At 40.6% G+C, this 20,710-nt stretch overlaps 2 protein-coding genes across 2 annotated transcripts in view; one reads left to right on the top strand and one right to left on the bottom strand.

The window, feature by feature from the left end:
* The window catches only part of APPBP2 (amyloid beta precursor protein binding protein 2), a 33,142-nt gene extending 26,203 nt beyond the window's left edge, over positions 1-6,939 (top strand). The window contains exons 12-13 of the mRNA XM_019511115.1: positions 117-282; positions 1,085-6,939. Coding sequence (XP_019366660.1) covers positions 117-282; positions 1,085-1,338 — 420 coding nt within the window. The 3' untranslated portion in view covers positions 1,339-6,939. The remainder of the gene's footprint in view (positions 1-116; positions 283-1,084) is intronic.
* Positions 6,940-10,900: 3,961 nt separating this feature from the next.
* Positions 10,901-19,490, bottom strand: CUNH17orf64 (chromosome unknown C17orf64 homolog). Its single transcript, XM_019511308.1, has 6 exons — positions 19,386-19,490; positions 18,741-18,869; positions 17,527-17,702; positions 16,259-16,358; positions 12,472-12,656; positions 10,901-11,117 (listed from the first exon to the last, which is right to left on the bottom strand). Exons 1-6 carry the CDS (start codon positions 19,431-19,433, stop codon positions 10,967-10,969), a joined length of 789 nt encoding a protein of 262 aa, XP_019366853.1. The 5' UTR covers positions 19,434-19,490; the 3' UTR covers positions 10,901-10,966.
* Positions 19,491-20,710: the final 1,220 nt, after the last annotated feature.

Below are 20,710 nucleotides of genomic sequence, written 5' to 3'. Positions count from 1 at the left end.
CCCCCCCCCCCCCCCCCCCACACCCTTGTCTTTCTCTTTCCCGTTCTCCTCCACTTTTCTCTTTAATGGAAGTGAGTAATATTTGTTCTGGTTTTTTCGTGTTCTGGGTCTTTCAGGAAGCTGAAGAAATGCACATCAAAGCAATTCAAATTAAGGAGCAGCTCCTTGGTCAAGAAGACTACGAAGTTGCCTTGTCAGTGGGACACCTAGCTTCTCTCTATAACTACGACATGAATCAATATGAAAATGCCGAAAAGCTTTATCTGAGATCAATAGCAATTGGTGCGTAATTTTAGAAGCAATTAACTATTGAGCTATAAAACAAAGGTCTTTTTTAGAAAGAGTTTTATAGAATGCAAGTCTTTTGCATAGCTAATATGTGGATTCACTCTAAATATGAATACAGTACTTTAGAAGCACAGCAGTAACTTAAGTTTAAACTGAGGGACTATTGGAACACACCTAGGACTGTGTGTCCACTTAGGAAGTCGAGCACCTACCTCTGGATTAACTTTGGGGGTGGTTATCTAGGGGTTCATTATGTCAAAGATTTGAAGCATAATAAGAAAGCTTCAGAGGAATAAAAAACTGATATGGTTGGTGATTTTTTTTGTAATTTGTTTGAAATCCTCCTCTTCCTGCTCATCCACTCGCTGCAATGAATTTTGTCCAAAGAAACTCTCATTTCGTAATGTCAGAGGTTTAGCATGATTTCCACAGAGGATAGTTAGTGCTCGTAATTCATAAGACGGAAATACAATGGGTTAAAGTGCCAATCCTGCCGCAACCCCGCTTCACAATTTGAGTTTGGGTTGCAAGTGGGACGCATAGGAGGCACCTGTCCTGTTTTAATTCCTATTAGAATTTTATGCATTTTAAAATACTCCTGTACAGCTGGTTGTCTGTGGTCATAAGTTGAGTACCAGGGCGATAAAGGAGAGGATCTGAAATGCACTGAAGAGTAGTATCAAGAAAACTAGCTTATAGTTCTCCCAGATGTTAGTGCTGTTGTTAACTCCTGCTGGCAAAAGGGGATTGTAAGTGTTCTGTCATTAAATTCTTTTTTTGTTTTGCATTTCTTTAGGGAAGAAGCTTTTTGGCGAAGGTTACAGTGGACTAGAATATGATTATAGAGGTCTCATTAAACTGTACAATTCCATTGGCAACTATGAGAAAGTTTTCGAATACCACAATATTTTGGCCAATTGGAACCGATTGCGAGATCGGCAGTTCTCAGTTACAGATGCTCTGGAGGATGTAAGCACCAGCCCTCAATCCACTGAAGAAGTGGTTCAGTCTTTTCTGATGTCTCAGAATGTTGATGGACAGAATAGCTAAGGAACTTGGTCAATTAACCAATTACTTCTTCTTTTTTTTTTCCCCCCAAACTACAGGGGAAAGTCATACTGTGAAATCTAAACCATGTAGTTTTTCTGGGGGCTGGAATTTGCATTGAAACACTGGTCCAGTCCACTGAAGAGTGCCCATACGGATGAATGTGTGTTTAAATTCTTATCAGCATGTGTATGGCATGTCTAGTTCGGCTCCCATTTTGAACTTGGTATTCCAGAAACCCCTCTCTCTTCTTTCTTCCAAAAGGCTACTTTGCAGAAAGGCTGCAGGAAAACATTAAATAAAACTGTTTGAGCCCAAAAGAGTTGCATTCTTGTTATGAATGGACAGTTTCAACGAGAACATTCTTCTAACAAGCAGAAGTAATCAATACTATATTGTATAAATGGTGTGAAAAAGATCTTTCTCCTCTGTGCATTGTAGCAAAATTAATGGCAAATATTAGGGGAAAGGAGAATGCCCTAGCTTTGTTAGTTGTCTCATGAAGAAAAAATGGCAAAGAACCACTCCAGAACGCAACATTTTTTATGAACCACAATAGATTGTTAAAGAAGTGACACCGTTTGTTGTTTTAAAGATCTGAACTGGACCAGTGTTCGTTTGAGAGAGATGATCCAGTAGACCAGCATTCTTAGTTTCCTATGGTACAATACAAGAACTATAGTTTCCAAAACAGGACCAGGAGAATCAAAAGTGGACCAGTCTATCTAGAAAAGTTTTTTTGGACCAGTGGCTTTAATTTAATATTTCTGCCCCTGCATTCACTTTTACCAGTAGAATTATTTCATTTAGATGTATGATCAGTGATAATGCAAAATTATATTCATGTAATAGATACAAAACTAGGAGGTGAACGTTCCTTAGCAGTTGCGATGGCATGTCTTTAACTAGTAAGCTTGTTCAGATATCTAAAATGTCAATGCCACAAGCAAAAACTAGAAATGCTTAACTATTTGCATCAGCCTTTTTTTTCCTTTTCAAATGGGCTTATTTTAATAATTGAGGCAGTAACTTGTTTATACCAGTTAATAGTTTTGTATTACAGTCCAATTCAGCTTTGTTTCTGGAAATCACAACTTATTGTACAGTTTGCAGGGGTCAGTGGAAAATGCCAAAAAAGCACAAAAGGTCTTTTTTTTTGTGATGCTTCATTTCTACATTAAACAATAGTGCAACCGGAAACCGATTCTTTTATATTAATTTAAGATGCATCAGGCAGATGTAAAGTTCCCTTAACGACGCCTATTTCACTAGCTTGTCTTAATTTTTGTTCTGTTTTTTCTTTTTTTTTTTTTTTTTTTTTTTTTAATTGAACTAAGTCTGTTTTAATGTTGAGGTAATGCTCAAAATTTTGAAAAAATCAATGTAGCATAGCAAACTAGAAATAAGTCATTGCAGTTACCTCAATTCTTATTATAGTGGTACAAGCAGTGCCTCTGTAGTTGGGAGTCCATCAGTTTTTTTCCCCCCTATTTTCAGGGGTTTATAACTTGGCCGCAAAAATTCAGTCCCAAGCTGAAGCTTGGCAAAGAAGATTCCTGCAGTACTTGGAATTAATTTGATTTGTTATGAAACTGGGGAAGGGATGGGGTGGAAATTTATTTGACTGTCTCCAAGTTATGAGTGCAGAAAGCAAAAACTAGTTATTTCAGACACTACTTAGAACTCACAAGTGTATTAACAGCTTTTTTTTCTTTAACAAAATATTGCAGGCCAATAGTTTTTATACTAGTGCCTTCAAGTATTTTTGAGGGGAGAATTACACCAAGTTAAAATGATATTTAATTTGCAAATGTGGTTTCAGCACTTGTATACAGGATGGATTATTTGCATCAGTGGGATAACCTATACTGTTAAAATTTTAATAGCTATTAAGGATGTATTGCAGGCTGTCAAAATTCAGTTCAGCTTTTTATAATTTATATGTAAACTTAAACTCTAGTTTCTGTATAGCAGTTTCTTTGCTCATGTGAAAGTGTTATTTTACATGTCCCTAAATAAGATTGCAACATTTGCGATGTAAAGTACCTAAGTCCCTAAACACGTTTACTCTACAGGACTAACGATAGTCTGTCAGATAAATAATATGTGTTTAAAAGCTCATAAATCTTATGAGAACTCCTGTTTTTTTTTTTTTAACTTAAAGGCATTTTAAACTTGCTTAAATTAAATTAAGGGTATTGTTTTAATATCAGAATTTCAGGGGAGAAGCTTAAACATAGATGTTCTAAACATACGTTGTGATTTGATATATTGCAGAAGTACCCGAAAGCCTCAAACTGATAAGTTTTTATATTGTCTGAAGATGCTGTATGCTCTGGTTTCCTATTCTTGGGTTTTACTTGTCACCTTGTAAGAGGAATCTCAAAGTTCTCAAGGTTTTATTTATTTTCTTAACATACAGTTGTGGTAAGTGATATCTGTGCTCGCTTCTGCTTCCAAGTTTGTATTGCCTATGGTGAGCAATATAGCTTCTAAAAATACAGCTTCATATCCCAGTTTTTCCCCAACTAGCTTGCATTGCTTTAAATAACCTTGTTACTTGCCAACTGTATTTCAGCCAGTGCAATATACATTAAGCTCTCTTTACCGTCGCTCAAACGAAGTTGATTCATCAGCACATGTTATGTTCTGTGGTGCATTTGGATTTTTATCTAGAGTGAGCTGAGGCCCTACAAGTCACCTAGAGTTTTATTCTTCTGCCAGCAGAAATGTACCAAGAGAAACATGACTTTCAGCATATGTGCACCCCCTCTCCTCCCAATGAAGCAGATAGGACTACCTTGCATGTTCACTCTGTTGAGCTTTGACGGACTGTCTGGTTGCATCTCACAGCATTGACCTAGCAGCTCTGCAACTCTGCGGTGATGTCAAAGCATATTACCTTTTAGTACAGAACAGCTTTGGCTGTCTGCTGTGTGGTTCTTAATGTTGGAGGCTTATAAAACAATCGCAGTGTCTGCTTTGTGTGCTACGGTTTGTGTAATCTTGACTCGCTGTCATTGCTGGAGAGGTGGTCAAGCTTTCCTGGCCCCTTTTCTTTTTATTTCAGGATCTCTCTTGAATTGGCCTTTTCATCATGTGACTACAGAATTAATATCCTGTATTGTTTGCAGACCTGTTGTATTTCACATACAAAAGCTTGGTGTTAGCCACCTTACTCCTGCTTTTTTGGTGCTGTTGCCTATTGCTGTGTGGTGTCAAACGCACAAAAAGGAGGAGGGATTCTCAAGACTCTTGGTTCCTAAAAATGGAAATCTAATGAAATTGGGGTATCTTCCAAATAAAGGAATTTAACTGTCCTCTATCTGTTCTCTGAAGAAGTTGCTGAGGCAGTAGATTCCACTTCCGTCTCTTTCCTTTACCCTTAGTCCTAGGGAGTTGATCATACATTTGTCTTCGTCCTCTTGACAATGGTAATTATTTTTCTCGTGGCTGCATGTAGAGCATTTGCAGTTTGTGAGTTCTTGTCCTTCCTGTTGCTCAAGAAACCAAGCATTTGGCTTGTTGGCAGCAGGTACATATACTAAGTACACCTACCAGTACCTCAAAGAATCAAGGGGGAAAAATAACCTTGAGAAACTTTGGGAATTCCTGCATAGTTTTAAGCTTGAAACTGATTTGAGAGTGGGAATCCAGTGAAATGCATCTTCGGAGAACAAAATTTTCAGGTAAGTAACTTTAATCACATACCAAATTCCTTTGAAATTCAGGAGTGTCCAGGGAAGACTTCCAGCTTTTGCTGCTAATTTTTCTCATCTTTGTTTGTAAGTTGAAACCCTCCACTTTTATTTTAATGTACACTTTTGTTTTGTGGATCAGTTTTGCTTGCATTTTCTAGTTTACAAATTGCAGCATTTGCATAAAGAGGTGATGTTCAGGGTTTCTCCATTCTTGGTTTCATTCTTCAGATCCAGGAACTACCTTGCTTATGGTGGTAGAAGCAGCTTCAGTGGTATGGGAGAAACAAATGCAAATTATGAATTGAAAAGGTTGGGGGAAGTCACAAAAAGATGTTTAAAATACATCTATGCTTCTGTTACTTAGTGAAAGAACTAGCAGCTATTTGGTTTCAAAAGGTTGCTCACTTAATGTGTGATTCTTACTTGCAACCAACAAGTGTCTGCCTCTGTTTCATAGAAATCCTTACATGCACTTATTACTTTGTATAGAAACCATTTGTTTATTGTTTTGCACACAAGTGTTTTTGTTAAATAATTTTGAAAGGTGTTTTATTGCTGAACTCTAACTTATTAGGAAAATAACATCCTTTTCATCACTTTAAAAATGAAGGGTTTTTTAAATGCTGTGGTCTAAAATTTGGTGCCATTGCGCTGCTTCTCATGGTACAAAAATGCACATTTTTATTTCACTTCCTTTTTCTAGCTGTACATACTGATAGAGTACAAAAAAAGGAAAACTCATCGTGCCTAAAACATGATTGAAGCTGTCGGCAAAAACTTTACTTGATTTAAAAATGGATTGGACTGGATTGTATTTTACAGCATGGTAGGAAATAGTTGGCTGGATATTGCTCTTTTCAGTCTTTAAAAAAAAATTCCTTCCCCATGTTCCTGTGCTGAACTATTATAGTCTTCAAAACTTTGCTGTCACCTGGAAAAAGTGCCAGTCAAGTGCTAAATTCTAATCTAAAAATTTTGGTTACTATGTCTATTTGCAAGCTTGACACGCACGGCCGGTTGCACACTTCATATCTTGGCCTTTTAAAAATTCTTGCTTGTGGTGGAGAGGAAATTTTTTTTTAAATTGCATACTTTTGGCAGCACTGGTAATGCTTTTGTCTCCAAATCTCAGGAATGTTTTGGGCAATGTAAAAGGTTTCCCTTCAGTGATAACAAGGTGCGTGCTCTAAGGTCTTGTTAACAATATTTCATTGCAATCCTAGGTATCTATAGCATGAGTGGCCTTAGTGAGTTTGTTGAAGTGCACATTTTTTTTTTCAAAAGTAAATTTTAAGATGAAAAATATATACTATATAAATATATAGAGATATCTAGAAACTTGGTTTGTGGTGCACAAGTTAAGTGTTGGATCACTAAATAACTGTTGCAGGTACCATATGTGTAACACTCTTTTCTTTTTAATGTATATTACTTTATGGGAAGCAATGTTGCCATGGTAACTAAAACTTTACACTTTATTTCTTACTTTGATGTGAATGGACTCTACATTTTATTGAATATTACCAGGTTCAGTACTATTTTTATACATTATTGAACTACAGGGGATTGTAATTTAATAGCATTCTAAGATGTTGCGTGAACTCTTTAAAGCAAATTACTAAAACAAAAACAAACAAAAAAAAAAACCCTTAAGACCAGAATCCCCACTTGTAGTGCCACCGTGATTTATATGAGCGTATCTTGATCATTACTACATTTTTGAAGACCATTCTATTTGTTGTATCGAGAATAATCTTTCGTATCCTACTCCGCACAGACTGCAGTGCCCAACATTATTTGTAACCATCAAACCATACTGAGTATGTTTGTAACCAGCATTGTGATATTCTGTAACTGTATTGCTAAAATGAACTATTGATCTAATAAATATAGTGTTCCTGCACTTGTTTTATGTGCCTTGAATTGAGTTAAAATTGCTCTCTACAAAGCCTTTTTGTTCTTGCCTCCGTACCCCATAAGAACTTCATGAGCATTCATTATTGGTGGACTGCACTTTTTTTTTCATTCAGCTTTCTCAGAACAAGACTAAAGTTCCCATTGAATATTGATATTTAGCTAGCAGGTAACTCTCATGCACGTTGCTTCTTCAGAAGGTAACAGGAGTATTCACTTGGTATTAATGACTGTGTAAATCATAAATGGAGGCACGCTAAGGGTCTGATCCCATATGAAAATGTAGTGGTAACTCTCACAAGGAGTTTAATTGCTCATGGACGTTGAGTGCATGGATTTTGTTTGGTTTTGTATGTGTTATCTTGCTTTGCTTGGTAAGTGCAAGGCCCAATTATAGTTTGCTTGTCAAATAAAGTTGTATGTGGGATTTGGGGGGCGGCGTTGTTTGCTTTCTAAGGAAGATGCCTTTCCTGTATGTAAAGATGAGGGGTAGGAAATGCTGTGATATGGCAGCTATGTTAACTTACATACGGGGTTTAATGTTCCATAGATTACAGGCACAGGAGAGGCATTGTGTGTCATGGCGGAGTTTGTAGCCCTTCATGTACAAGGTTTATGTAACTTAATTTCAGCTCTGAAATGCACAAAGCTACCTTTTTAAGTTAAGTCTACTTCCTGCCCTGTCATTTCCTCACTCCCAACCTGCTGCTTCCAGCCCCCAGCATGTAGGGCAGCAGGTTGGGAGTGAGGGGCAGTGGGTCAGGACTGGCCATTGATGTTTACAACTGGGTCCTGGTACAAAAAAGGTTGGGAACCGCTGGGCTACAGTGAAGGCTGCAGACTTCCATTGGGCTGTGTCCTGTTAGGAGCAAAGCCGGAGGTGCCCAGCTAAACCATCTTGTCCCTCTGCTCAGGGACAGACTGATGCCACATTTGGGGTCAGGAAGGAATTTTACTCCATGGTCAGATTAGTAGGGACTGGGGGCATTTGTTTGAATCTGTAGTGGGTGGCATAGCCCTCTGCCTGGGACCTACAAAGTTTTATAGAAGAAGTTGGCTGCTATGGTTCCCCAGGTTTACTTGTGGCAGGTTGGGGCGTTAGGGCCTATGTTGTGTCAGGGTGGACGGTAGTTTTATGTAGAGTTTAGATGATGGTTTGGGTAAGGATGATCCACCCTCAGACAGGGGTTAGACTAGGATTGGATTAATTTTATGTTCTAGGGTTTCAGTGTTTGAGACAGATGACGCACTTCCAAGGTGGATCAAAAATAGATTTGTTTTTAAAACTTGCATCTGTATTTTCGTAGCAGAATCCAGTAGCCACTGTTCATGTACAGGGAGGCAGGCTCTGCTCCTGAAGAGCTTACTTGTCTTAGCTCTTTCACGGACTTGCCAGGACACCTTCTGCAAGTCTGTTCATCTCTGCATGTTTTGCAATCCCCTTTGTTTCACTGGGATCTCCTGGGCTGAAGGGGAATCCAAGTTTTTAATTTTTTTTTTAATGTTAGTATAGCTTTTTGAGATGAATGAATGATGTAAACTCTGTTAATCATTGATTTGACTGCATTAAACACATTTTCCCAATTCCTTCTGCTTTCTCCAAGGAAAGGTTGTGACATTTTGGAAGGACCTGAGTCAGATTATAAAAGCATAACCAGCAGTTGAAGATTTAGTGAAGAGGAAGCTACTGGCATACATATAGGTAGGCAGGAAGAAACACCTGAAAGGCTGATTGGGTGGATAAGGCTATTTTGTTGAGAGCAGTGGTACATGATCATACTGTAGACTGTAAGGAGTTTATGCTGTTATGGTGTTTGGCTGGCTTATAACATATGTCCCTGCTCTTCCTGGGCAGGACAACTGTGCCAAACACTGTACAGCAATAATGTAATGCTCTTGTGGATGCTGGGTCCCACAGCTGGTATGTGGACAAGATCTGTCTATGATTGACTTCTCCAAAGCAAGGTTGAGTTAAATTTATAAGGGCCAGCAAACATGAAGGGAGCCTGTACTTTCATTAACTGCCTGTACAGGTATACAGGTATTTTGCAGATAAAAATGGTTATTGGGCTGTTCTTTCTATACTTCTCACTTGTTCATTCATACACTAAAATGTACTTTAAAGGGAAATAGCAGGAAGAGCAATTTGGAGAAATAAGTTCTTTCCGTCTAACATGTATAAATATCTAAGATGGATACCGCTCATAGATACATGTTGGGAATACAAATCTCTGAATTCTTGGTTGGCCACCAGATGTCACTGCCGTGACGCTACATCCAACAGAAACAGTTATTTATTTGAAATAACATTACTCAAAAGTAATAAGAATATTTCAGCCTTTTTACCTCTTGCCCGACTTCGTACATTCCTGTGATGGCATACCTGTAAATATAATACTGCCCTTAGGTTCTGCTTGCAGCTCTTTCACTCATTATACTCCATGTTGTGCATTAATATCTTTTTTTTTAAAAATCTGTGAAACCATTTAAGTTAATGTTGAAACTATTTACAGTGTTTCCACAAATCCCTAGTGCTGATTTTATATACAAAGAAGAGAAAGTTGAGTTGAGAAATGTATGCGTCAAAGTTTTTAGATCTCTTGCAGTTGTCCAGCTGTTTTTAATACCATTAGTGTTGGCCAACTCCCCAAAACCTGGAGAGAGAAAGTAAAAAACCTGGTAGGGAGTCTTGCTGGTAGGCCATCACTTTAATTGATATAACCCCCACCTTTACTACATAATTCTTAGAATAAAACTCCTAGACTGTGCAGCCTTTAACCGTGTTCAACATTATTTTTAAGCAAGTATGACATTTTTAGGGCACATAGCATTTTTCTGATGTGATTACATCCAACATTAAGCCTGATGCACAGTTTTTGTAACAAGTGCTGAAAACCTTCAGTTGGAAGTATAACTCTGGGGGAAAAAAAATTTCCAACACAGTTATTCTAGGAAAATTCATCGTGTTCTGCTGAGCCATTTCTGCTTCACACAGATGGCTTATTTTCACTGGGATCCCTTTTAATTGAATTTATGTCTGGATATTACATGTCTGCTTATCTGCTGTTCTACATAGTGAAATCTAAAGAAAGATGTAGCAAAACCTCTTCCGGGAGAGGCACCATGCAGCCTCAGTTAAGCTCTCTCTGCTCCAGCCTTCTGGCCGTGCTACTTTTCCATTTCACAGGGGCATCGTGGGGAGGAGAGAAGAGGGGGACAAGCAAGCATGTTGTTTGCCTGGCCGTGGTGAATCTAAGCTGCTTGGTCTGTGAAGACAATGGAGAGGCTCCTGTTGACTTTGGTGGACACTACAGCTGTACATGTGCCTGTAGCCAGTAAAACCATATCAAGCCTTTATTATATGGCTCTTTCACTGTAGAGTATAGTTCTGTTAAAAATAACTCAGCCCTCCTCTACTGAACAACAGTAGAAAACAGGACTGCAAATTAATCATGGGTTAGTGGATGGCAGCAGTGATATCTCCAGAGAATGCTGTTGCAGTTGTTGGCTGATGACCATTATTTGCCCAGTGCAGCTGGCAATAGGAGATGTGTGCAGATATTTTGATTTTTGCACCAAACCTATGCTTTTGGAAATGCCTCTCTTCCCCATGATGGTTCTGTTCTAAACAGGGTCAGGGTGGCTGCAGGCCATATGGAGGGTTGGAAACATGCACATGTGTAAATCTGGATGGGTGACGGACCCTGCTCGCATTAGAAGAAGGAAGGAAAGGTATGGTGTACCTACTGTAAGTTTCTCTGCTAACTAGCTGCTTCAAAAATATTAGATGCTGTGGTGCCATAAATGTAAACACTTTTCCAATGAGCGTGATTAAAACAGGTCTTCCAATTGGTGTGTGATACAGCTGTTGCAGAACACCAAAGTATTTACAGATAAGCGCATGTCATCTGAAATATTATAAACATTGTTTAATCTTTCCAAGATCCAGCTTTGGTAGCTACTGGTTGCTATGTGACGCTGAATCCCTGGGAGCTTTTATGTTTTTTGTGTTTTCTTTAATTTTTAAAGAGGTTCTGGTTGTAGGGAAGGTCTCGTGGTTTCTGTGGCACTGTATCTCTGGGGGTTTTGTCCAAGGGGCTTGCTCTAGTGGTTCTGTAGTCATGAGCTGCTCGCTTCCTGTTGCTGTTTGAAGTTGTCTGACAGCAGCTAAAAAAGACCCATAGAATAACTCCTATAAGAAAGGAGGGTAGTATGCTCTAGCCAACAAAGGAAATTAAAACGGATTATGCCCTTAGCCGCCAAGTCACAAAACGAGACCCATATATTTTGGAGCCCTTCATTAGATGGTTCCATTCCTTATTCTAGCCAATTCCATGCATTACAAAAATTTAGGGATCTCAACCCATGAAACAGATGATGCCAGTCGTAAGTAATGACTGCTGACAGCTGATTTCAAGTGGAGAGCAATTTCAAATTCTTGGCATGCTTGGTTAAATATTCATTGAAACTGTACTTTGTATTTATAGAGCTTTCCATCTCCAATGTACTTCACAGCTATATGTGACCCAAACAGCTGTCTTGAGAGAAGGAGAAACTACACAGAAAAGGGTGTCTCTATATTACAAACCGAGTCAGCTGGCATCTGGTTCTTAGCCCTGATCTGGTTCTCTAGATTATGCTCCCTGCCTGGTTCATACACTTTTTTCATCTTTCAAACACCTTCTTGATTTACACCTTCACTGCTGTGCTCTGCTGACAGTCTCAATTGTGTTCTGCACTGGCTCTTTCAGAGGGTGGTGCTCCATAACGCGAATGGAGGACAGGTGAGGGAGATGGCGGGGGAAAGAATAAAAGCAGGAGGAAGGGTAGTTTGCAGGTAAAGGAGGGAAGAGGGGGACATCTGCAGAACTGATTGCGAGATCCTAACACCTTGAAAATAACTAACTGTGTGGTATCAATTCCCAACACTCCTATCCTCTCCCTACCCCCTAAAAAACTCAGGTTTGCTACAGGCAAGTAGGACAGAGGTAGGAAGGAATCCTCCCTTCTCTCTCTTTGGGTAGGTCTGCAGTAGCAGTGTCCCTGGAGTGAACTGCTTTCTAATTAACTTGAATCAGCTGGCATGTTTGTACATCCTGGTCTGGACGTTCCTGGAATGTGTATGCTCTGGCACGTGCATTTTTAGCTTCCTCCTAATCCGAGCCTCAGAACAAACCACGCATGCTTTCAGACCATCTAGCTTAGCATGGGCAGACCAGCTTAACTGTTCAATTGGCGGTGTTGACAAATGCTCAGCCACAGAGCTGGTGAGTGGCTATCTCCTCCCTCACCAGCACTGTCTTGTGGTATATAAGTCCCTGTTGGTATTGTCCTCATCCCTATACCTATTTTTTCACTAGGGAAAAAAAAGGTGTATGTTCTGCTTCCTAATATTGCATCCAGTGAGTGTTTCCACTATCGACTCTCTTGTTCATCCACACCTGGGTTGTCAAAGAGTTGCCGTGGTTGGTGCGTATTTTGTGTGCTATCGGCTATTACTAGTGTCCTGTTGCTGTAGTACCTCTTTGTTATGCTTGCTGCCTCTTGGTCACCATGTAGGCTGGTTTGTGGTGACTGTGACTCAGTCCGATTCTCTTGCATGTTGTTTTCATCTCTGTGGAGTCCCCATGCGTCATACAGCTTCAGCAATGTGGCGTTTTCAGGAAATGCATCCGAGTCGGGGTTTTCTGAACTGCAGTATAACTTCTTTAAAACAGAAAAAAAATCACATACCGTGTCAAAGTGCTGTTTAAAACGACCAACTATAATGAGCCAGGAACATTTCCCTGCAGTGAGATGGCAAACTATAGTCCTGTTTTTCAAAGCAAGTTAGATGAGATGCTTCTAAGAGTGAGATGCAGGGTTTAAGGCAGAGGCCAGCAACCTTTTTGGGCAGAGTGCCAAGAGCACCCACCACTTCAACTTGCAAGATGTTGGGGTGGGTGACGGGGGAGCCACAAAGGGCCTGACCCTTGTGGCCATACAGCTTGGCCCCTTCCCTGCCATCCATCCAGAGGCATGCATGCCAGGCAAAATGTCTCCGAGTGCTACAGTTTGGCACCCATGCCAGGGGTTGCCTACCCCTGGTTTAAGGTGTAGTTCACTTTCCTTCATGAAACTCCTCACTGAGCCCTACTCTGGGAGTTAGGCTCCCTGTTGTATAGATCAGAGCCTGGATTTTTGAAATTGAGGAGAAAAGTAGGGGAATCTGAAACAAATAAATAAATGGAGCTTTACTTTAGCATATAATTCCCTGGCCCTCTGCAAGGAGCCCATTTTCTTTCCAAGCATAAAAGCCTTAGTAAGCTAAAAGATCAAAACTACTTTGCTAAATGCTAAGTTGCTTGTGTGACTCAGTTTTTATACATCTGGATCCTATCTATTCAAGGACCCAAAATGCATGGATCCTGGTTTAAATCCAGAAATGCTCTGAGGATGCACATTACAAGGAAGTAATGTAATCTTTGAAATCTTTCATAGAGAGAGAGTGCACATGAGCTGCTCAGTTTGCTGCATTGCCTGGGCCGCATTTACTACAAGCTCAGGCAAATGCGCTTGCACATATCAGTGCAGTTTCACCTACCATTCTGCAAAAAAACCAACACTGGTACTTGAATCTCTGATGCCACAAGGTGTCACTGTGGGATTATGGTGGTTTCTATATGCAGAAGCGCTCCGCTGATCAGCTATGTGCAGATGTCTAAGGCCACGCGCCACGTAGAAGTTCTATCAAACTCAACAGCTGTCGAGCCAATAAAAATGTACAGCAATGTAATAAGTGTTATGTAGGAACAACCCATAAAACCTCGTCAACTAAACTATTTTGAGCCGTCCTATAAAGTTTTGTATCGAGCCCTTATTCCAGGGTCGTCAGGCATCACAATGTTTAACATCTTAAAGCCCCAGATCCTGGATTCGGGTGTTTTAGATGAGAGTTGTGCCCACCATTTAAAGTGGTTCAGCCCTGAGGTTTACAGGAGAGGCCCAGCCTGTACTGTGAAACCCTGTCCACGCTGCATCGGAAAGCAAAAACAAACTAAAAGGAATAGCCGTCTTGCAACTGGATCTATTTTGTGTCGACTTATCTCCCCCGCTTGGTTTGTACACAGCCTCACTGAGACTCTGGCTGCATAACCCCAGCCCCAGGCAGCAAGGGAATCTTTGCATCTTAGTGTTTGTGCTAAATGTGATTTTGTTTCTAATGGTGCTTTACATTTGCTTGATATTCTTCATGGATGCATTAATTTAAGACTCATAATTTAAAATTCAGCCGACTTACTCTGTCTGGCTGAATTGAGACGGGTACATTTTTAAGGAGGGCTGAACGTGTCAGCAGTCATGGCACATAATAGATCAGAAACGGGAATCTTGGTTTTTGACCTAGAAGAAGTGTGGCGAGTAAGTTCGGCTGGCTGTTCTGATAGCCTCCCTGGTCAAATAAAACTCATAAAGATATCAAATTAACATGCTGACAACTGCAAGCACTTGCTAATTACAATATTGGTTTTGCATATTTATGGTCACTCATCTAAATAATGAGTTGTTTCCAAATAATCTATTTATGTTTTGTAGAGAGTGTGGTGGTGGTGATGATACCGCTCTGATCTGCAGCCTGCTGTTGATGGTGTAGCAGGGGTTTGAAATCTACCACTGTTCTCCGCACACAAAGGGTAAAGATGCTTTTCTCCCACTTGTCCTATATAACAAAGGGTGTTTGTCAGCCACTATATAATGACTGGTTTGTCACTTTTTTTTTTTCTGTCAGTTTATTTGGAAACAGTCTACTCTTATTGAAGCTTGCCACATCCTGTATAAATATATATACCATGTATTTTCTTGCACAATACTTGTCAGCATAGCTGCCACTGGAGTCCCTTCCGGCAGCATAACTAACCCCAGTAATGTATTGTTCTTTCCTTTTATCTTCTCTCGGAAAAGAATGCGTGCAGGAGAGTTTCTGGTTTTAAGTGGGTATTTTATTTTAACACACCGGTGACTACGGTTGTTAAAGAAAAGCAGGTTAAAGAAATGTGCTTTGCACTTGGAGGAGGAGTTGATGTGGTTTGCGATGGCCATTAGCTACTGGTGGAGTTAGTTGTGCAGCTGTTGACCAGCCCCTGAGAAAACAGTCTCCTGGTCCGCTACACTGATGAGTTCGCTGATTTGTGGAGAGTCGGTTGTGCCAGATGAACAAAGATCCTAGATCTGGTCTTGATTTGAGAGCCCTGGGTGGCCTTTTGGATACCTGGGGGGCATTTAATGACTCTAATGCTAGTTACAAGGCTACTGCCTAGTACAGTGGTTCTTAACTTTATTTGCTGCTCTCAGTGTGTTGTGGGCTGCACCCACAGAGCTTACTTCCTGTGTATCCATTTAAAAAAACATTTGAATGGGATAACACGTGGGCCGCGGCAGTGTTTCCGATTTGAGCCACAGGTTGAGAACCACATGTCTGGTGCATCTAAGTGCTGTTTGATTTAATTTTTCATCATTTGAAGGTCTCCGTCTGGAGACTTCAAAAATAAATGAGTCATTTTATTCTTCTGCAGATTAAGAGCAAAAAGAAATATCTGGCAGACACTGGTCACTTTGTGTTCTGAATGGAAATGAGATGGCTCTAGACTTACGGCTTCAACTCTTGTTTCACTCCTTCCCCTTTCCAGATACAAGGTGAGCAAGGCTCTCTTTCCACCAGGAAACAAACAATCGTGTACCCCCCAAAAGATGAACGAGATCAAGGCACTAAGCATTTTTGAACCTGAGTGTCTTATTTTCTTTAATGCCCAGGGAAAACACAAATCTGAATCTCTTAATAATTCTGTTTTAAAAGCAATGCAGCAGTGCACTTCTTTGGACCGTTCGCTTCTGAATTACTCCAAGTCATTCAGCCTCTGACCAAGATGTGTATTTATGTTGGTCTATGAATGCCTGTAAATTGATTAACGCTTTGGAGTCCAGTGTGTCTGAAGCAATGACTTTGTTCCATTCCTCTGGCAAGAATTAATATAGCTGGGGCCAGGCTATTGGATTGTGTTGGGGAACTGAGATTTTATTTGGATTCAAAGGTTATTTCAACATTTTTAAACCCTTGGGACGCTGGATGGTGTGAAATGCTTGCATGTCCTAGAATAAAATCCTGACCCTATGGAAGTCTGTTGGAGTTAGGCCAGCGAGACCAGGATTTCTCCCCAACTTTTATCTAACTCATATAAGATGTCTGTATGGTGTAGATATCTCCTCAAATGGGTAATGGAGGAAAAACAAGATGCATGTCCCTTTTTACTCCCCTGTTGATGCATGATTCTTACCAGAAACTTAGCCATTTGGTTGTTCTTACTGTATTTGTATAGTTTACGCAGCTGTTTTGCATCGAGCTCTGAGAAAAGAGACACGAATCTCCACAGCATCCTAGAGGAAGGAATAGTTGAGTGAAGGAACATGCTTGAATGCAAAATATTCCACCCCCACCTCTTAGCATTATTTAGTAACTTCTATCTGCCTCTTCTGTGATGGGCATTATACTTTTTCATATAGGATTTTTAAACAAGTTTTTAAGCTTATAAACTGCAGAGCAGGGTTCCTTACAACAAATGGGATGGGTCGTTCTTTAGTTCCAGGCCAAGCAGAAATGCATACATCTGATATATCTCTAAGTCCATATGGCCAGCATTACTCTTGAGGCCCTTCCTTATTCCAATAAACCAGCCTCCCCATTGCCTGTTTTTCTCTTCTAAAAGAGAAAATATTGTTGCCATGAAGCTCATTCAACCATTGCAGACTGGGGTTGCTTCTGGCTGCTTCTGGTAATTGCTTGCACTGTTATACTATGGTTTATATTCGCCTTTCGTATAATACCATTGAATTAAGTTGCACATTGTTATGTAGATCCTGTATCGCTGGATCTACATCCACACCAGCACAGCACACTCTCCTATGTGGGTATCAAGACTTCTGAGAACATATCCCATGGCTTTTTTGCACTGTGGTAACTTGTCTTTCAACTACGGGCACATGAAGGACTTTCTGCACTGGAAGACTAGTGGTGCTCAAGGTGTCAGCTTTTCACTGTGCTGTGGAGCTGGTTGTGTTAACAAATGACAAGTTGTGCTTGCTTGAGTTTTAGCTTGCGTCCCTGATGAGGCCAGTCCACCCAAGTTAAATGTACCAACACACTCAAGGTTAGGGGATTTTGTGTGTAGACAGGACTCAAGTTATGATTCACGGTACTTTTGCACTGAAGAAGGAAAAACCCAGTGACTCGCCCATGAGGTCAACTAAAGAAGCTTGCCAAAATTAGGCATTTTTAAGAGATGGCATGTACCCACAGGTCTCCATGGGAGAAAATTCTGGGGGCCAAGCATCTGAGAGCTGATTTAAAATGGTCGCCCAACATTAGCGTAGGCTTTTGGAAGTGTGAAGCTAAGTGACATCCAAATGCCCCCGGTATGTTGGACATCGGGCCATAATCTCATCCACACAGCTGTCAGTGTTGTATTTAAACCTTTGACCCAACCTTCCACATAAAGGGATGCTACTCCAAGTGTATCATCATTGATGCATTAAAGAATGATCTTACGTTTCCCAGTGTTTGAGTTCCCAGGATTTGCAGTAATGTTGAAGGAACATATTGATGTGATCCCCAAGTATGGTCAAGCTTTTCTTAGTGTACTTGAGTTTTTTGTCTTTGGGGAGATCTTGAGGCAAATCCAGTTTGCGAAGAGATGTCTTAAAGGGTCTCAGGAACTCCTTGCACTGGGAAAAATACAGAGCTTGATGAGATGAAATGCAGGTTTATTGCTCAAAATTCAATGACTGACAGCCGCTGTTTAAATTCCCTTTATAAAATAAACTCGCTTACACTTTCTGCTCAAAATGCATCTAATGCTTGTTATATTTAGCAAGTGTCATTGGTACAATGTGAGGAGTTGCTTTAATTGCTCTGTATGGTGGAGCCCTGTAAGCTCAATTGTGTGATCTCAGAAATGCATTTTTAATTCCACAAGTCAAAGTCTTGCCTGTCAGGAATTATAAGGAGAAGGATTGGAGGATTTGCGGAGGAGAGGAGGTTACCCTTTGATATTACAAAGTCAAAGTCTAAATTCTAATTTAAAATATACCTCATCCCATGCACTTGTGCCCTCCTGTGCCCAGAAACATTGTCTTCCAGTAAATATTGAACAAGAATCTATGGCCGCAGAGCAGCTGCTTTGAATCTGTAAAGCAGTAAGTCCACCGTCCGTCTTATCAGTTTTATGTAGTTATCACCATTTTTGTACCATATAAATAGCCCTATTGAAGAAAAGCAACATCAAAACCGTCCAGTAATTGTGAGCGCCCTTCTTTGGGGGGTATCCAACTTCAAACGTGAGGGCTAGGCCTTGGTGTTATGCATCCACAACTCTAGCAGAAATGGGTGAAGCTGCAGATATTTAGCATTTTTGGAAAAAATCAAGGCCCCAAGTTGTTAAATCTGAACATCTGGAATCTGGGTCAGCAGAAGGTAGTGGGCTTTTCAGAAAATATAGATCTAAATGATTTGCCCAAAGCTACAAAGTAAGTAATGGTCAGAGACATGACTAGAAATGTGTTAAAAAAAGAGAGATTTAGTAAATGAATAGTTGGGGGAAAGATAATGAGAAGAAAAACATTTGCAGCACACAGAAGGAAGTTTGTATTTTTTTTTTTTTGTTCCTTCTCCTTTAAATTTCTGCAGCTGTTTCCTCTCTCTATAAGGAAGGGATAAGAGAGGTCCTTTGCATTTCTACAACTAAATTCTATTTAATATCTCACAATTTTAAAGGAGTCTTGATCAAGGCCATCTGTGTAGTGGATGAGGGGGTGTCCAAGTGGTGCTATACTTGACTTGCACTTTGAAGAGGTTGCCTCATTCCTGTTGCTGAGTAAATACTCTTCCTCCGTCTACAAATGACCAAACTGGTGTATTAGTCCTCTTAAGTATACAAGTTTTGCAACCTATGGTTAACTGATGCCTAGGGTAAATGCTACCACAGCTGAAAATTTGAATAAGAAACTATTTCTGCCTCTGTCAAAGGCATTTAGGGTGGGGTTTTCAGTGGTATTGTGGGAGCTGGGCACCTGACTTCCTTAACTGAAAAGCCAGCCTGCGTAAGATGCAAAGGAAGTCTCGTAGATAATATTATTTGTCCCATATTACATTAATCAAATAGGAACTGGAATTCAACTATTAAATAGAAATCCCCGATTACAAACAATATATTGCGATAAGCCCTGGCCCCTTCCACTGAAGGCAAACGAGTCTTTCGGCAACGTCAGAGGGCCCTCAATTACGGTGACCTTTTTTTTTCCCCCTAGTGCTTCCACTTTATGCCTCTAGCCAGCCATATCATACCCACTTTGGTACTTCGACTTTCCCATATCCGTTTCCTACTGGGTTTGTCCTTCTTCAAGACTCACCTTCTCCCCTCGGTAAAGCCTTTCTTCTCCACTCTCTGAGGCCTCCATTCTGGCTAAGGAGGGATGAGAAAGTTGCTCGGTGGCCAGCGCTTCGGCCGGCAGGCATTTGAATCCAAACCTACTTGTGTGACATCACCTCTGAAGCGCGTCGGTTCCATGTTCCACAGCTCTGCTTCGTCCAAGTCCTCGCCAAAGCCTCCGGGAGCAGAGGTGTCCTGGTTGACTAGACCAGCCGCCCAGCCTGTAAGAGGAGATGCACTCTTACAGGTCTAAAAATGAAATTGTGCCCCACTTAATGGGAAAGAAAATCACAGAATCGTAGAAAACGAGGGCTGGAAGGGACCCCAGGAGGTCCCATCTAGTCCAACTCCCTGCTCCAACTACATCATTTGCCGTACTAAATACATCCAGTTCCCTCCGCTTCTCCTCATACAAGTCAGGTGGCCCAAATGTTGGATTTAAAGTTAACGTTGCTTGTTAATATATTCAGTATTGTTGGTGACACAATTACGTGGTGTTAAGCGAATTTGCAGTCTTGGGACCCACTGGATAATTTATTGACAAATTTCAAAGTGTGAAGAGTGCTAATTAGAGATTTGGTTGATCTTATTTTGATGTTTCTATCCAAAGGAGCGAGACTAAAAAAAATCAGACAGCCTTGAGTTTCTGTGTGAGGATGACTGGAGAACTTGGTTGGTTGGTCGGGGGGGGAAGGAGGAAAGAGGGGAGTTGTCACGGGATACAAAGCTCGGAGAGGTCACCAATGTTCTGGTGTTGGTATAAGTTGCCAACACTAGAATTTGCAAAGGAGTCACCATGGAAAATCCCAATTAGTCCATTTAAGCCATTTTCCACATCTGATATTACGGACACTCATCTTCAAAAAGAATACGTTGCGCTTGTCAGGAGATGGTTGGAAAGGCTTTGTGCAAAAGGGTTTTTTAGAAATTACTTTGAGAATAAAAGACTTTTTTTTCAACAAAGGAAAATTGCTCTAATCAGTCGCAGTCTGACCAGCCAAATGATCATAATGTCCTGTCCCCTTGTACATTAAAGCTAATTGTGTTTGTAATTCAACTCTGCTCCCCTGCCAGGTCATTCTTATCGCTGGGAGGCTCCTCAAGCAATCTCCAAAGGCCTCTAATCATTTAAATCCTTTTGGAATAGTGGCTAGTGATAAATGAATCGGTAAATGACCTTTGGCTGAAACATGCGTGCTTACCTACAAGCCCCCCAATCTGCCTTAAGGAGTCTGGCTTTCCGAGAGGCTGAGCACTGACTTGGTTCCTCTGTGAACATGTACTTGCTTAACACCACGGATACTC

The sequence above is a fragment of the Gavialis gangeticus genome, unplaced genomic scaffold (assembly GCF_001723915.1).
Source record: "Gavialis gangeticus isolate Ggan-Ray unplaced genomic scaffold, GavGan_comp1, whole genome shotgun sequence".
Classification (NCBI taxonomy): Eukaryota; Metazoa; Chordata; order Crocodylia; family Gavialidae; genus Gavialis; species Gavialis gangeticus.
The sequence above is the reverse complement of the archived record's forward strand: the minus strand, read 5'-3'. Positions and strand labels throughout refer to the sequence as shown.